Source organism: Amblyomma mixtum, chromosome 1, assembly GCF_055824585.1.
Source record: "Amblyomma mixtum isolate Tamu chromosome 1, ASM5582458v1, whole genome shotgun sequence".
Classification (NCBI taxonomy): Eukaryota; Metazoa; Arthropoda; class Arachnida; order Ixodida; family Ixodidae; genus Amblyomma; species Amblyomma mixtum.
The window spans coordinates 38,227,350-38,245,151 of record NC_143012.1 but is presented as its reverse complement, the minus strand read 5'-3'; the positions used below and the strand labels follow the sequence as shown (position 1 = coordinate 38,245,151).

At 46.0% G+C, this 17,802-nt stretch overlaps 1 protein-coding gene across 3 annotated transcripts in view; it reads right to left on the bottom strand.

Moving 5' to 3' along the window:
• Positions 1-5,428: 5,428 nt before the first annotated feature.
• Positions 5,429-17,802, bottom strand: part of LOC149366063 (membrane metallo-endopeptidase-like 1) — a 125,689-nt gene continuing 113,315 nt past the window's right edge. For all 3 annotated transcript variants that reach the window (XM_089548157.1, XM_089548147.1, XM_089548165.1), the window contains 7 exons: positions 15,957-16,008; positions 13,397-13,464; positions 12,554-12,684; positions 10,830-10,895; positions 10,038-10,139; positions 9,846-9,922; positions 5,429-5,528 (listed from right to left, as the gene is read on the bottom strand). In XM_089548157.1, coding sequence (XP_089404283.1) covers positions 5,429-5,528; positions 9,846-9,922; positions 10,038-10,139; positions 10,830-10,895; positions 12,554-12,684; positions 13,397-13,464; positions 15,957-16,008 — 596 coding nt within the window. The remainder of the gene's footprint in view (positions 5,529-9,845; positions 9,923-10,037; positions 10,140-10,829; positions 10,896-12,553; positions 12,685-13,396; positions 13,465-15,956; positions 16,009-17,802) is intronic.

The window sequence follows — 17,802 nt, the reverse complement described above, 5'->3', positions numbered from 1 at the left end:
GCGTTTCTGCGCGCTGAGCCGTGACCCCACGCTCCGCCAGCTGTGCGCATGCGCGGAGTGACGTCTGTGGAAAGCCTGTCCCCCCCTTCGTGTTCGACGCGGCCGACCATCATCTCGGTGCGTCAAGATAGCACCGGCTGGGCGACGAGGGAAGTTTCCCTCATGGGGTAAGCGGAAGCAGCGACGGGAGCGCCACCTCGAAGGCTACGCGGAGCCGTTCAGTGTCTCTTCGGGATCCGGCCAGCGTCGTGAGTGGTTGCAGTGCATGCTCCGCGGCAGGCGTACGGAGAACTGCTGTGCCTTGCCGCTGGACGTTTGGTTTCAGGCAAGGAAGCGAGTGCAGCAAACGCGCACTCCCAGACAACACAAGTACATCCTCAGGACGTCCTGAGGATTAATTTTTGAGGACATTGTGTTGTCCGGAGGACGTCCTCTTCTAATCCTCAAAAGGTCCTCATTTAGTCCAGTTGTCCGGCCTCAGTATGTCCTCAGGACATCCTCAGATTTCCTCTGGAGGACTTTCTCAGTCTGTTTTCACGACATCATACGATGATGTAGCCCAGGGAATGTGGGTCACTGTTTTCTTAATTATTGTAGGCAGTGTGCAGAGGGGTTGTGAAACTGCTTTCTTCGTGCTTCTTTTGTCTTGTATTTTAGCAAACAAATTTTGCAAAAGTTTCGCATACTCAACAAGTAACTGGTTCGTTCACCATATTCGTTGGCAGTTACAGGTTACAGTTACATGCAATATTTTCCTACAGCAATGACTATATAACTCTCACAGGAGTTGAACTGTGTCGCCTCAGTGGAATAGCCAATCCAACAAATTGCCCAAAAAATTTGCACACTCCAACCCCCTCAGAAGCATGCAGTACATGTGACCAGGTTTGCAAACCAAAATAGCTTACGATATCTCCTGAAGGCACACAATATTTTCAGTCAGAATGGTTCCCTACATTACATCTCTATTGTACACAAGTATCTTTTAATAAACCTGGAATTTTTACGAAATGAAAGCCGAGTGCGAGAGATAAAGCTGGTTTCATCTCAGTTCAATGCCACAATATTGTCCTGAGATAGGACGTTTGTAGGACATTAGAGAAATTTTTGCCCTGGAGTCGTTCCGCGAAGTACAAACTGAGGACATTCTCATGAGGACATTTTGCCGTGATGCGCTCAAAAAGTACTCAGAATGTCCTGTTTGGGATGAGGACGTTTTGACCATTTGAGGACGTCCTCAGGATGTTTGGTGTCGTCTGGGTCTCCTCACATCCCCCAGCAAGTCTTCGGGGATGGCTTTGCCCCAAGAATGCGGCGCACACGGGAAAACTCGGCCGCCATTGTCGGCGCGTAGAAACGTTCGCCGATGATACCTCCGAAGTCGCGCCCCTGCCCCAGCCGGTAAGTCGGAAGCCCTTCTTACGTAGCCCTCTGTTCCCGAGGAATGCCTCCTTGATGTTTCGTAGCTAGCCGGCCCGCTCTCTGCATTAATTGCAGATGTAATCAATAGCATACGAGTGTTCACACTTTGTCGTCCCTCCGTTTGTTCCCTCCACCACGAACCCCTCCGAGCGGAAGCGCTGCGTCCGCAGAGTGGAAGTGCGGCGGCGGAAGGCGATCCCGCATATTTCTGCACGTCAGAGCACGCAACCGTTGTGCGCACCTCGCCGCCGCCCCGACGACTGAGCGGACGCTTTCCGCCTCGTCAGTTGTACGCATGCGCGGAGTGACAGAGTACGCAGCTGGTGTGCGCGCCGCGCGCCTCGTCAGTTCCGAGGATGATATGTCTTCTCCCTCTACTACAGTGGGTTCGATGCCACCATCCAGGCGACAAAAAATACTGCTAAAATACACGTTGCTTGATAATCAAGAATGCCCTGACATTCAAAATCCGGTCTATACATTGGAACAAACAAGCAGAAAATCATTTAAAATCAAAGTTTGCCTAAAATAAGTGATGGCTTGCTCTCCTATTGGCCATGTATGGCACACTATGAGGAAACTAATATTTCGTGCTTAACAGATGGGCTTTTAAAAAGAAATATGTTTAAAAAAATGTTTTTGCTAAAAACACTTGAAGGGGTTTTTAATGGCATTTCGGAAGAAAGAAATCGTTTATTGCGCGTCGTGTGCTGTTGCGTTTTCGCTACCATGGCTTTTGGCACTATTTTTGCGTCAAAGTTGACTGCCCGCTGGGCGCGCCATTTGACGGCTCTTCTCTGAAGCAGTCATTTATCCGGATCTATGCAACTCAAACTGTAAACACTGCGGCCAGTAAGCCGACTACGATCACATTCTGAGGGAATGTAAAATATAGCCACCTCCGGGTGATCTAGTGAACCCTCTTTCACTCGAGCGGCGGGACACCGTGCTGGCTAGCTGTGACTCCAGAACCCAAGTGTTGGCACCACAGAGTGGGCACCACTTAGCACGAGCTCTTATTAAGCTCTTTCCAGCGAATAAAATGTTTTACAGTCAAATAGAGTTTCTTTTTATTACCTAGAGAGAAAGACGTCAGCACGAGCTATATAGCTCTTGCTATATTTGAGCAAGAGCTATATAGCTCTTGCTATATATGAGCAAGAGCTGTATAGCTCTTGCTCATGTCTTTGCTTGTATACTCGCAACTTTTTTCCCTGCTTTAGAACATCACCATTATTGATGAAAACCATCGGAAGTAGTTGCGAACCGCAATTCAACGCGCTTTAGTTTGTTTTTGCTGTTTTTACGTGCAACTTCCACACCAACAAAGAATTTGAGGATTTTTCCAGGAATTGTTTAGCACTCTCATTTATGAATATTTGCTGGGTAGTGTGGTACATCCACAGTGCCGGTCAGTGGCCAGGGGGTTATGTTGCATGTGCCAATTTTCGAAAGCAGGATACCAATGTTCGAAACCTGGATACCAATGTTCGAAAGCTAGAAAGCCAGTCCGAGGCCTTTAATGGCCCATGTCGCAGAGCAAATGCCAGGCCTGCGTTGGCTGCTCGATCGGCCAAACGTTGGTACCAAACTGGCCTTAAAATCCGCCTAATGTGTCGGTATGGCAGCGCTCAGCCTAAATGCAAGTGCAGAACCATCGATCATGCCAGTTTCTGCCAGTGATAGCCCGACGTTCGTACCATGCTCTTGTGTTACCTGGGTGCGATGTTCCGCTCCGAAAGCGCTGTTCTCCGTGCGTGCGGTGGTGGTGGAAAACGTTTATTTGCTCTGTTTTACAGTTGTTTTTGCGGCTTCAAATGGAGTCTTCCACCTTCTCTTCAGGGTCGGTTCCCCTAGTCCAGGGCTCCGCTGAAAGTAGCTGCCCTGCGTGCACGCTTTACTAGTCGTTGTTGGACTTTCAGGATGTCGCTGGATATCATCGTCTCCCACTGTTCCGCACTCGGGTTTTCTATTATGGCTAGCTCGTCTATTTTCTGGCCAGCCCATATGGTATGGTATACGGTGGGTTTGTCTCCACACCACGGGCACTGGCTCTCGTACTGCGCGGGGTAGATTTTGCTTAGCTTGTTTAAGCACGGGAACGTTCCAGTTTGTAGCTGTAGCCATGCTAAGGCGTCTTCTATATTTAGTTGTTTGTGTGGAATACGCGCTGCTTCAGTAAAGAACCGTCAGATGGCGCGCGCAGACGACTTTGACGATTGGAGCGATTGGAGCGATTGGTGGCTGAAAAGCAGAGATGTGGCATAAGGTTACAATTGTAGGAAACCGTAGGCAAAGGTGATGGAGAATCTTAATGAGAATTGCCAACACAGTAAACAAAAAAATAATAAAGAAAGAAAAGCTGAGCATGGTGGCAATTGCCACCACCCCGTTTCAAAGGGGGCGCTCCTATCCATCCATCCATCCATCGACGCGAGCGTAGCGTGCAAAAGCCATAGTAGCGAAAATGCAACACCACACGACGCCAATAAAAGGTTTCAATTTTCCGAAATGCCATTAAAAAACTCTTATAGTGTCTAAGCAACATTTTTTTGAAAAAAATATATATTTCTTAAAAGTGCGCCTGTTAAACGCAAAATATTAGTTCTTGTTGTGTGCAACACTTGGCCAATAGGAGAGCAAGGCATATCTTATTTAGGGCAAACTTTGCGTTTAGATGTTTTTCTGCCTGTTTGTAGCAATTTATAGAAAAAAGATTGAAAGGACATTCTTGATTATCAAACAACTTCTATTTTCGCGTCATTTTTTGGCCAAAAGTTGTGGTTATGCAGTCGGTAGCTCACCGGCCCATGATGCTTAGAGCACCCATGGCGGCTGAAGGGGTCTTGAACGAGCTCCACGCCAACTCCCATAGACGGGGCGCTGGCTTTCCTTCTAAGTAATAGTAAGGAACTCTATGCCCCGCCCTACACCCGCGCGCAGACGACTTTGGCGCGAACGTAGTGCGCAAAATCCATAGTAATGAAAATGCAACTGTCCAGCAACGTCCTCTGTGTGGATCCCAGATTGTTTCAAGAGCACGAAACGTACACCTTGGATTAGATTTCATACACCTGCCACCCAACACGGCCTGAAGCCTTTCTGAATAAACTCATTCACAGATGTGCCATTACTTTATGCACAAGAACGCTGAAAATTTCTCAACTCTTAAGAATAAATTCTGTAAATTATCTTATCTTCAGATTCCGTTCGCTTTAAACGCCTTATCCGGTGATAAGATGACAAGGGACTGGAAAGAGGGGCTCGTTATGACATTAATTGCGGAAGCCAACAGTCACCGAAACTAAAGAGCTTAGGGGATGTCTTTTTTTAGTTGTAGTTTTTTCATCAGTGGGAGACTAATAAAAGCAGAGGACAACCACATGCCGCCGGTGGGATCCGAACCCACGGCTTCTGCATTTCGGACGAATCTGGCGCTGGTGAGCACTATCTCAAGATTCGGGTACACTACACATATACACCCCCGAAAGCAGATTAGGTTGCCGTCGCCGTAGCTCAATTGGTAGAGCACCGGACGCGAAATTCAGAGGTCATGGGTTCGGATCTCACCGGCGGCATGTGGGTGTTTTTTTCTTCTTTGATTCTTTTTCTATCGAAACACAAATAAAAAAGACGCCCCCCCCCCCCCCCTTCCGTCATTCTCCTTGCTTTCGGTGACTGTTGACTTTCGTTATATGAAGATAGTTTAAGTAATCTGAATTAGATTTTCTCGCATAATCTGAAAAGCTTCATGCCGCACAGTTTCGGAAATAATAAAACTTCACATTATGTAGGTGGTTATGCACAGGATAAATGTGAGCGTAAAGCGTGTTTTTGCGTCTAACTAATTCTTTCTTTCGTTTGTCTAAATTGGTGCGACATAATTTTTCGCGGCAATATGTCAACAGCCAGAAATGAAAAAAAAATAAACGCCAAGCAGCAAAATCATGAAGGCATTTATTTTTGCCGAAACAGCTAAAAGTATTTCTTCTCGTGTGAGTCAGGCTCACCAAAGAGTGCATCGTTGTGTCGCGTTCATCTTAGACCCTGCCGAGCACTTGAATATGGTGCTGAAGGCTTGCATATTAGACATCGGCACATTGACTCTGAAGAAAAAAAAAACAGATATTAGATGTGTTTCAAGGTGTTTAAGCCGCAATTTTATTGCATTGTCTTCAGTGTATAAGAACTGTTTATGTTTGTACATGCTCTCTTAATAAGCAATCATTCATCCACCCCTCATCTGTCTGACCTTCGACTCACTCCGTATCCCTCACGTCTTCACACTGAATGTTCAAAGTTGGTTAATTAACCCTTAGTGATTTGAGTCACTTTGGAACAGTTTAAAGGGACACTGAGGAGAGCACTATTAATATATTTTTTATAGCAAAATCCGATAGTTCGGCATGTCATGGCTTTGTTGCCACTTGGCCGGCAGCGAGAAATGCATTTATTTCTAAGAAATTTGGATTCGAAGTTGAAAAGGTTTTTCCCGCCGCTGTGATTCAAACTTGGGATTCGGCTATGACGACAGAGGACTAAGTGACGTGAAACATGACGTAACATGACGTTATGCAGACTCCGTGATTTCTGGCGGCCAGCAGTGCGGCCTAGCAGCAGCCGAAAAGAAAGCTACCGCCGGCCGCACGTTGAAGGCATCTATCGGCTATTGTGGCCGTCGCTACAGTCGCTTCGCTTACGTTTGCACCGGCGTTTTGCGAGCGTTACGATGGATCTCGTTCTCGAAGTCGTCAACGAAGTTCTCGCAAATAGACACCTTTAGCATACCGTGCACCTTGATACCGCTAGCGGAATACCGGGAGCCCGCCTAACGCCGGCGAGCAGGCGCTGATTGGTCCCGATGCTTCAGGCGAGCGCGTAGCTGCCCGGCACGTGGCGCCATCTGGCGACGTCAAGAAGATTTGGGCATGCATTGGCTGCGCCTCAGTGATTTGTGCTTCTCGTGTCCTAGCGTTGCTAGAACCATTGGTCTAGCAACACTGTTTTGTTATATGACGTCATGACGCTTGTACTTGCGAGTTTGGCCTGTGGCGGCGATACCTGTATTTTGGTTCTTGCTCTTTTCTACGTTACAAGAGCTTTGTTGTCAGTATGAGTGGCGTATTTGTAATCAGGAGCTGGTATTCTGTCGATACAAGCCAACTTCAATTTCTCCTCAGTGTCCCTTTAAAATTTTGTAACAGTCACTATTAAGAAGCTACTATCAACTAACCATCACAGCTTAAGTCCTCGTACTTACTTGTTCAAATACAGTTTTTTCTCCAAGCGCTATAGATTATGGAACTTCCTTCCTGTACCAACTCGTGTTCTGGCTTTGAAATAATTTTTGAATTCTGTGATTTGGTGCCGACCTGTTTTTACTGTACTTTCGTAGTACATATATTGGGGATTGTTAGAACTTATTACTGCACATTTATGTCTACTCCCCCCACTCGCTATCATCAGAGATATAGTATCCGTGAACAAAAAATTAAATGACGGAAAACAATGGTCCAGAAAGAAGCAGAGAAGGAAGGGTTACGGCTTATATAGGGTGTAATGTCCCAAACCGACTCAGGCTATGAGGGACTCCGTTGTGGAGGGCTCCAGAAATTTCGACCACCTGTGGTTTTTTAACGTGCACTGACATCGCTTTGTGAATGTGGGCAAGGAAAGCAGTATTTAACGTCTTCGTCGGCCACGGAAGCCGTTTGAACAGCGTATGAAGCTTTAAAATTAAAGTTCCACTAAACAGAAATCTCAACTAATTTTACCGCGGGAACTCGACCTACACGTTCCGAGCATTCTTAGAAACCTCAAATTATTATCCTGTGGGACCAATTTCTCTAATCTAAATCGGATCAAACGTCCCGGCTCCCGCCTTTTCTCGAACTCACCGCTGACGGTAGGCGGAGTCAACCAACCTTTCAGCCAGTCCCGTGGCGACTTGCCGCTGTCATCGGCAAAGTGATACGCAGCGATCGTCGAAAGCAAAGCACGTGTTTTTATTTCCGTGGGCCTAATTTGCACCTATGCGGTCTCTAACTGTATTTATTTATACACGGAAACTAAAAAACGAAATAAAAGCAAAAGCGAAGCCCCTACTCGACTCCCTGAAAGGCACCCAGCGCTAGTTAACTCCTCCTACCCTCAACAGTGAGTACAAAAAAAAAGAAAGAGGTGGGACCCACGACGTTTGATCTGATTTATATTAGAGAAATCGGCCGCACAAGACATTAACCCGAAGTTTCCAAGAGTGCTCGGAACCTGTAGATCGAATTCCCGCGATAAAAGGACGAGTTAAGGTTCGTCTTTAGTGCACCTTTAACTTGGCTTGCAAGCGGAATGGCGTGAACGCCTTTAAACAGCTAACGTTTTTAGCAGATTCCGCTTTCTACTAGAAATAACGGGATTAAGAAAGACAGGTTTAGTTTATGAAGTTTAACGTCCCAAAGGGCTCTCCGCCCTCTCGCACCGAACTCGCTTCAGTGATCTCACTGAAGTTTGCTCCAGGATACGAGATACAGCTCACTCTGTAAGTCTTAGGAGTTATACCATAAGGCACAGAAGCCAGTCACACGTCGCGGCTATCGCTTCACTGCGCGAGGTTTAAAACCGTCAGCTCAGCTGCGCCTCAGCCGTGTCGATGCCCGAGAGCATAGCCGTAGTCATGGCAACCACCGCAGCTGGGATGGGGCCTCGCCTGGGATTGGGTCGGCGCCGGCGCTTCCCCAGCTGCGCATGCGCAATAGAGCGAGAGGGGGCGAGCCGGTTGTATAAAATAGGGGTGTGGCCATAAAGCTATTATACCAACTCTAGAGAGAAAGCGGCGACAGCACTCCCATGGACACCCTCTCCACTTTTTTTTTTATAACCGTGGATGGCAGCCAACTTGCTACTTCGCTCATGGTTCCCTGCATGATCCAGACGACCGAGACCCAGTTTGACGGTTTAACGTCATTTACAGCGTACTAACCAATCACTCATGCATAAGGTTTCCTTCGGCATTCATATCATAATCAAAACATGTGCATACTTTCAACCGCACATTTTACGTTCATTATATTATGCATATATCCACAGTCACCTTAGCTACTGTTTGTCCTGCTGGGGAAATACATATTTCACTCACATTGAAAGACTTCAGCGCCTTCAGAATCAGGCCATCAGGCTCATGTCATTCAGTTCATTCCTAACACACTCTTTACCACTTTATCATAGCTTGCGCATACTTCTACTTCAACAGTTATTCACTGTGAAATTATCCATCATTATCTACAAGGTAATTAATCATCATGCTCATATTGATGGCTTTCCTGATCAGCTTATAAATACTAATTCTACTAGGTTTCAACAGCGTAATAATCTTCTTCTTCCTAAAGTGAGGACTAATTATGGAAAATTTACCACAATATTTGCCGGCATATCCTGTTGGAATACTTTGCCATGTGAAATTAAAGCGTCGTTTACTGTTCACTCATTTCATCACCGCATTAAAGAGTACTTAATTAATTTCCTGTGTAGTTCACATGCCTAAACAGTAGTAATCCTTGTTTAAAGTCTCATTATCTTTGCATTATGTTACAAAGTTGTTGCTGTATATACTTTTTGTTCCGTTTTTCACACATAACATTGTAAATTTTTTTTGTAGATTGTCTATTTATGCTAATTGATACACTGCCTTCCATTCTTTGCAATTTTACCCCACTTGATTTGTTCTAGGAGGTCCCCCCGACAGTCGTGTACTATGGGACCTCCTTCTGTACTGATTTTATTGTATTTGTATTACTATGTGCGTATTAAATAAACTTGAAACTTGAAACTTGAAACTTCGCCCAGCATGCCCGCGCGCTTCGTAGTGCGCGCTAAAAAGCTGTGTGAGGAACGGTGCTGCGGCCTGCTTACGTACTGTGCTGATTTATTTTCGAGTTCACGTGCGAAATTTTCGCGGCAGGGAGCGCATAAAGATAGTTCCAGGTGGTGATGAATCCTGTGCCGCTCGTTATGTGTGACTTGTGTTTATGTGAGCCGAGATCAACGAGGATTGGTGGTGAGGTTCAGCAAGGTTCGGTTTGGCGGTGCAGCCCCGGCTAGATATGGACGAGTAGGCTGGGCTGAAGGAAGCCAGAAACCGCCGTTGGAATCAAACCATGCGGCGGCGGCGTGCAGAAGAGACCGAAGATGAAGCTATCGCTTCTTACCAGGTTTAACCATGCTAAACCATCATCCGATTTTTTTTCATCTGGTGCTCTCTGCCATCTTTCGCTGGAAATAAAAATTTGTTGATGTCGATGTTGATCGACGTGTAATAACTTGGTGAGAGCTGTTACTACTTTGATTAACACGGAAATCAATGCAAACGACTTCAAAAATTTCATTTCCCACACGCCGCGTTATTTTGGGGCGCCGCAGCTTGTTCTTACCTGTACCGGGTAGGGCTATGTGTGTCGTAGTAGATCTGCTGCCTGAGATACTCTGGCCGGGCGTTGCTGCACCATACCTGCGCACATATCGATGCCCATCGTTCGTGCATATCTTCGAACCAACAGAGACAGATGACGTAATGATGCGAAAGGGCACTGCTCGGAAAAGTGACGGAACAAGAATGCATGTACCATCGCGTTTGAGAGGAAGAACAGCTCTTTTGAGGACAGGAACTCCAGGCCAGGTAAGCGAGTGTCGTTTTCACTTCCATCTTTTAGTAGTCTGTCGTATGCCTGCAAAATGAGAATTGTTTTATGTGATATAGCATTGTACATGTCCACCTGACTTCATTCACGGACAAGGGAACACACACACCCACACACGCACGCACGCATGCACGCACGCATGCACGCACGCACGCACGCACGCATGCACACACACACACACACACACACACACACACACACACACACACACACACACACACACACACACACACACACACACACACTCACACACACACACACACACACAGGAAGCGTTTCCCTGCAAAGCTGTGCGTGATGTAGGTTGGACATTAACACATTAGGGTTGAAGATATTAAACCAACAGTCATATAACCCAAATAAAGCACAAGGGAATATTTCACTTTCTTTAATTTGTGGTGCGAACTAGTTTGCGCGGCTAATTGCGAACTAATCGCATAATTATTTTTTGGCCAAAAAGATAACTGATTACAAAGTAGAAGAAAATTACCACATGCCGCCGGTGGGTCTTAACCCTCGATCGACCTCCGAATTTGGCGTATGGTGCGCTAGAGCATGCCGAAGTATTTTATACTTTCCACAACCGTTAACGCAACAGACAGAGATATTATGGCACAATGAACAAAAAGAAAGTAGTGTCGGCCCTGTATTTCAGTTGAAGCGAGTTTTCCATTGTTCATTTACACTTATAACGCGGCAGCACAGAGTGAAACTTACCTCGAAGGCCATTCGAAGGCCGCCGTTGTCGGCTATATTTTCTCCCAGTGTGTTTATGCCATTAAGCTGCGTGGGGAGAGAAGAGAAAGTGCATTCTTTACTTCCTCTGGGCATTGACAGGAACAACCCACGTATGCAAAGAACTGCGGCAAAAACGCGGCTTCCTAACATAGTGTAGTCGGATACAACTCAAGAACAATACTGGCAGATGTTTTTCAAAGGAACCCCTGAAGCCAAAGGCGTCGACCGATTGTCGTGGCGCCGCGATTGATCCCATTAAAGTCGTGATTGCTCGCCGGCATCTGCCACTCGCTGCGTTTTCACGCTAGCAGGTAAAAGCGGATCGTTCGAAAAACAGAAGGGGGGAGAAGCGGTCGTCGCCATTGGCTGGAAAGGCTCCTATGAGAGGCCTTTGCTGCTTCATTCTTGCGTTTTATCCCACTGTACCATTTAACACAATTTGGTTGGACAGAAGGTGGTTCAACGCATAGCAAATGTGAAAGTCTAGAGAATCAGCCTGAGTTAATTATTCCACTCCATCTAGGCCAGATATACAGCTTAAACGTAGAGCCTATGTTAATTTTTTGTTTATTGGGTTTACCGTCCGAAGGCGACTCATGCTATGAGGGACGCCGCAGTGAAGGGCTCCGGAAAATTCAACCACCTGGTTTTCTTTAACGTGCACTGACATCGCACAGTACACGGGCCTCTGGAATTTCGCCTCCATCGAAATTCAGCCGCCGCGGCCGGGATCGAACCCGCTTCTTTCGGGCCAGCAGCCGAGCGCCGTAACCACTGAGCCACTGAGGCGGGGCGTACCGCCTATGCTTGTCCTGTAAAATGTAGCACCAATTGAGCTGGGATAATAATCATTAAAAGACCTATGCTGTCGCATGATGAGCAGAAGCTTGAACGCATATGCTCTCACTGTATAGACGCATGCGTGCCGTGTTTACTCGTGTACAGACATCAGACATCGGTCGCCGCAGGAAGCGGTTGTGGCGTTGTGTGTTATATTTCTCCCACCAGAGGTCCTATTTCTTTAGCTTAGGCGTCGGTAACCCTAAACTACAACCAGAGGTTTATTTCCACTCCACGAGCCTTCTTTAAATATAGAAAAAAAAACTACGCAAAATACGGGACACAGAAACCACGGGATGTGGGCACTCCGTTGAGCTTCGTTTCTGTGTCGCGTTCTTTGAGCAATTTTTATGTTGAAGAATGTCGTATACCAACTAGCCCTACAGCGCTCTTCTGCATGCTTTTAGAGTTTAGAGCTTATAATTTAGAGTTTAAACCTACAGTCTAAACTTGTACTGTAAAATGTTGTACCACCAATCGATATGGAGTTATGGTCTTACACAATGAACAGAAGCTTGAACTGATATGTGCTGAGTGCACGCACGCACCCGATGTTTACTTGTGTATATACATGAGATACCAGACGTCACAGGAAGCGGTTGTGGCACGCTGTGCTATTCTCCAGTCTAGAGCCCCTCTTTCTTTAGGTTAGTTGACTATAAGCCGTTACCAAAATCAAGAGGCATGGGTTTGCGTGCAGCCCCGTGTGCTTCGTTTCTGTGTCCCGTCCTTTGCGGAGTTTATGTTGGCGAATGTCGTATACCAACTACTCCACATCGCACTCTTCTGCATGCCTCCCTTCAGAATACATGTGCAGTGTAGGTCATGGACGTGAACGGACATCAAATGTTGCGAACACTCACCGACATGTTGGCTACTTCATCGGTGATGTTTCCGTACTGGTATTCGAAGCACATAGCTTTCTCCTCAAAATGTTCGCGGGTAGAGTCTGTCCACCACTGTTTCAGTTCACCTTCAGCGTCAAATTGGCTTCCTTCAGGGGCGGGTGAGAAATGAGCATAAGTCAGAGCTATTGACGTTAACGAACCTCAAATGATCATAACTGAATATATTTCGAATACATAGTGGACATCTTTGCTGTGTGTTTCGCTTAGAATCACATGTCAGATTCAGGTCAAACCCTTCATTAGACACCTTTAGCATACCATGTACCGTGTTACCATTACTGTTATCGAAGTGCCGAAAGTCGCCCCCCCCCCTTCCTCCCCACTCCCGGAGAGCACGTGCCGATAGGTCCCGATGTTGCAGGAGCGCGCGCAGCTGCCCGGTACCTGGCGCCATCTGGCGCCGTGAAGTCCATTAGAAAATGCTTTGGCTGCGCGCGGGCTTCAGTACTCCGGCAACGGTAACAAGCTACACGGTATGCTAAATGTGTCTGTTAACAGCACTGAATCCGCGTAGGCACACTATGAGATGGTTACAGTAAATGGGATTGCACAAAGTTTGTTTTCATGTCAAACGTCATAATGCGCCTAGGTGTTTCACTTCGCGAGATCCAGGCAAATTAAATTAGACGAAAGGCAAAACTGCGCATGATATGCACCATTGATAATGGATTCGCTAGAGCAGTTTTTATTTTTTCTTCAAGTTCCATTGGACGAGCTATAGGTATGACATACTTAACCTTTAATCAAATGAGAGAACCACGCGAGAAAGTTCTCAGTGGTCTTTCTCACACCACTCACCCGTGTCGTCAAAGCCGTGTGTCATTTCGTGCCCAACCACCATGCCGATGGCTCCAAGGTTGAGTGAGCTGTGGGCGAAATGAAGGCACTCTTCACATACGCGTCACCATTTACTGAGATCTATCCTCAGGGCACCCAGTCAATGATTTTGAAAGTGTTTTAATAAGAAAGCATTACACAGCTTATCGGCAACGAAACCCGACGTCGGCGTTAACCAGCTGCAGTGGCCCCAAAAATATTAGACGGCGTCACTGCGGTATCAAGAAGAACAAAATTTCTTCCGAATATACTCGAATTGAACCCAGAACTTTCAGATTGCGTGGCGAGCGCGCAACCCTTTGGCCCCAAAACCACGTTGCTTCTTGGCGAACGAAGGCGAACGCAGTATATGCGTTGCCTTACGACAGTATGCTAGTGAGTACGTGTGCCATTAGAAAGGGGGAGAAAAATTGTTACGCAGCCGAAGTGTCTGAGGCGAGACAAAAATCTATGCAGCGCTACAAAGACTTCTGCTTTTAACTGCGCAAAAAAACACGGAAACAAGGTACAAAAATCTATGTAGCGCTACAAAGATTTCTGTTTTTAACTGCGCAAAAGAACACGCACACGTCGGCCTGCTAGATGAGGAGATACCTTTCCTAGGCAATGATCTTAGCACAAGTAGGCAGTACGGAACGTTGGCCTGACCGGATGCTACCTGTTTGTTTTGTTCCTTGTTTTGGGGTTTTGTTTTGTATGAATGAATGGACAGTACACGCGCCAAAGTTTGTGATTGTGTTGCGCTTGTTTTTATACGTCTGTGCCCTGGGTTATTTCGAGCTTTTATAAGCACCTGTTTCCTGAAATAAAAATTTAGTTGATAGTCTGCGCTCGTGTCGTGCCTTCTACCTTGGGTCCGTGTTTTTTTGCGCATTTAAAAGTATGAATCCTCATCAACTCGCCCAGTTTTCCGTCCTTATTAAAGGGACACTGAGGAGAAATTGAAGTTGACTTGCATCGACAGGATACCAGCTCCTGATTACAAAAACGCCATTCATACTGACAACAAAGCTCTTGTAACGTAGAAAAGAGCAAGAACCAAAATACAGGTATCGCCGCCACAGGCCAAACTCGCAAGTACAAGCTTCATGACGTCATAGGACAAAACAGTGTTGCTAGAACCAATAGTTCTAGCAACACTACGACACGAGAAGCCATTAATCACTGAGGCGCAGCAAATGCATGCGCAAATCTTCTTGACGTCGCCAGATGGCGCCACGTACCCGACAGCTAGGCGCGCTCCTGCAGCGCCGGGACCAATCAGCGTCTGCTCACAGCGGTATGCGGGCTCCCGGTATTCCGCTAACGGTAACAAGGTACACGGTATGCTAAAGGTGTCTATTTGCGAGAACTTCGTTGAAGACTTCGAGAACGGGATCCATTGTAACGCTGGCAAAACGCCGGTGCAAACGTAAACGAAGCGACGGCCGCAATAGCCGATAGATGCCTTCAACGTGCGGCCGGCAGTAGCTTTCTTTTCGGCTGCTGCTGGGCCGCACTGCTGGCTGCCAGAAATCACGGAGTCTGCGTTACGTCATGTCCACGTCATGTTTCACGTCGCTTATTCTTGTGTCGTCATAGGAGAATCCCAAGTTTGAATCAGAGCGGCGGGAAAAACTTTTTCAACTTCGAATCCAAATTTCTTAGAAGTAAAGGCATCTTTCGCTGCCGGCCAAGTGGCAACAAAGCCATGAAATGCCGAACTATCGGATTTTGGTATAAAAAAAATATTAATAGAGCTCTCCTCAGTGTCCCTTTAAAGATTTCTGTCTTGACAACAGGACCTTCTGCTGCGGCAACACAACGTTTCGGTGAGGCTACACAAGCTCTGTAGTGACGACAAAAGACAGAAGACACGCTACAGACAACAGAACGTTCTGTTGGGACTACAGAAACTCTATAGTCACTACAGAAGCCAGAAGACACGGTACAGCGACAACAGAACTTCCTGCCGCGTGACAGAGATGCTGCACTTCAGTTGCACCAAATGAAACGAGGAGCGCAGCGAAATGCAACCATGAGCATTTGCTTCATCGCGTATACTTGTAAGTTGTTTCAGCTAAAATGAATCAATATTCTGAACTGAAATGAACTGGATGAATGGTTAGAAGCTGTATAACGTAGCAGGTAGTATTTTTTCGTTCCGCCCAGCTTCATCTTCGATAAATAATCGGCAATAATCAAAATTGTAAATATAGCTTTAAAGAATACGAAATTTGTCCAGCACCACTAAAAAGGTGCAGCATGGACTCGATGAGGAAGCTTTAACGTATACCTAAAGTCTATGGAGAAATATTGTTTTTCTTCTTGCTGTTTTGCACTTGAACAAACTATTGCGCGGAAATGTACGGCTGACAACTCCAAATAAGAACATTTTGCTATCATGCAGTCCTTGCTACAGTCACTGCGCTGTTGAGGGGGATAAACTAAATCTAGTTTCAGCAGAATAGTGACACATTTTGTTACAGAGCGTAAGCTAAGTCTTAAGGTTATTAATAACTGAAAGAATCCTGTGGCTCACCGCGGCAGTCCGTGCTGGTAGAAGACGCCTTGAAGAATTCCTGAAGGGTACACTGCAAGGTGAATGGTGCAAATGTCTTATTTCTCCAGTTCATTGTGCGCCGTGTGCCTGCCTTCCCGTCCAGTTTGTAGCAGCTGCTTTTGGTTCTTATACGAAGAGTAAAAAACACAGGGACATCTAATCCCACTATACACAGGCAATGTGACAGTACTCGAAGCCGTTGATGGCTTTGACGGAAGTGATTAGGGGGGCTTGGGAGGACAAGGCTGCTCGTCTATGCCTGACGTCACCAGACCAGAGATTTCCCATTGGCTGTAGGGAAGTGACGTCACTTACAGGTAAAAATATCAGGAGCTACTATTGCTATCGTATTGCTAACAAACAAAGAAATTAGAAGCCACTGTGAATTTTTTAATCTAATCTTTGTAATCGAACGAGAAGAGGACGTGAGGAGCCGATGAGGTTACGATCAACAAATGTAATGTAAATCCTTTCTCAGTAACCCCCATGCGAACCTTCAAGATGGAGCACGACCCGTCGTTTTCCCAAGTTTGAGTACGGCAGATGAAGGCAAGATAAGAACGTTTTTTGAAGAGGATCGGCTCCATTCCCCCCCCCCCTCCCAAAAAAAATTATTTTGAGGAAACGCAATTATATTTACTTTATTTATACATACTGCAGCTTCTAGAGAGGCTATTATAGCAGTAGGGTAGAATGCAAAAAAAAACAATACAAATAATAATACAAAGATGTAATGGAATCAATCATACATCATTAGGAACAGGCGTGTAAGAATTCTTTTCATGGTAATGAACGGATGCTGCCTGCTAACGAATTCCAAGCATCAATGGTATCAAGGAAAAAGCTGTACTTAAAGAAGTTAATGCGGGCTTCAAAGGGCTAAATGTTTAGGACGCGGTGGTTCTTTGTAGATGAAAATGTCAGATAATTATCTAGCGAAGAAAAACGACGTGAATTGACTAAAGTGTACGTGAATTTGGGGCATTCGTGACGCAGTAACTGCCTCAATTCTTGGTGGACACCTCGACCGCGCCGTGAGATAAAGGAGGAAGAGGGAGAGAAAGGTGTTACAATGTATATGAAGTACTGAGAGGCATTTGAAAAGGAATAATGGTGTCAGGGTATACTTCTGGAATTGCGGGGCTAGCATTAAATCAGCGAGATGCTGACAGATTAGCATTAGGTGCCCACAATCCGATCACAAATGAGGCAGTGCAGGGTGACATGAGATATGCGTCATTGGAAGCACGGGAAGCTCAGAGCAAACTATTCCAGAAAGAATGTCCAAGGAAATTGGACGATAACAGGCGGGCAACTAAGTTATTCAAATACTTCTGTAGAAAGAGCGTTCCCTCACGGTGGCGGAAAAGGAATAGGAAACTAAACAGTAAGTACGAAGCAAAATAGGAGGGAGGAATAGAAAGCTTTAAATGGCTGGTAAAGGACACAGAGGGACAGAACAGGATCAACCCAATGGAAAGAAAGCAGTCTCTAGTCCTGCATAGAAAATGGAAAAGGCAAACCAAGAGGAAATCTTTCAATGACAACTCAATAGACACAGCCCTACCCTTTTAAGCGAGATCAGGACGTCTTAAAACACGATGCTACAAGAATAAATTTAGCCAAGAAGATGACATATGCAGAGAGTGGTAAATCTGTACATATGTATTTTACTAGAATGTGACAGTATCCATCCATTTGTCGACACAGGCACAGCCGCTGTCCCTGAGATCCCAGGCTTTAAAATCAACGAATGTAATCTGAGTGAATTTGTGATAGACGTCAGAAAAAAGCGATTGGAAGATGGTTGGCTCAAAAGCAGGGA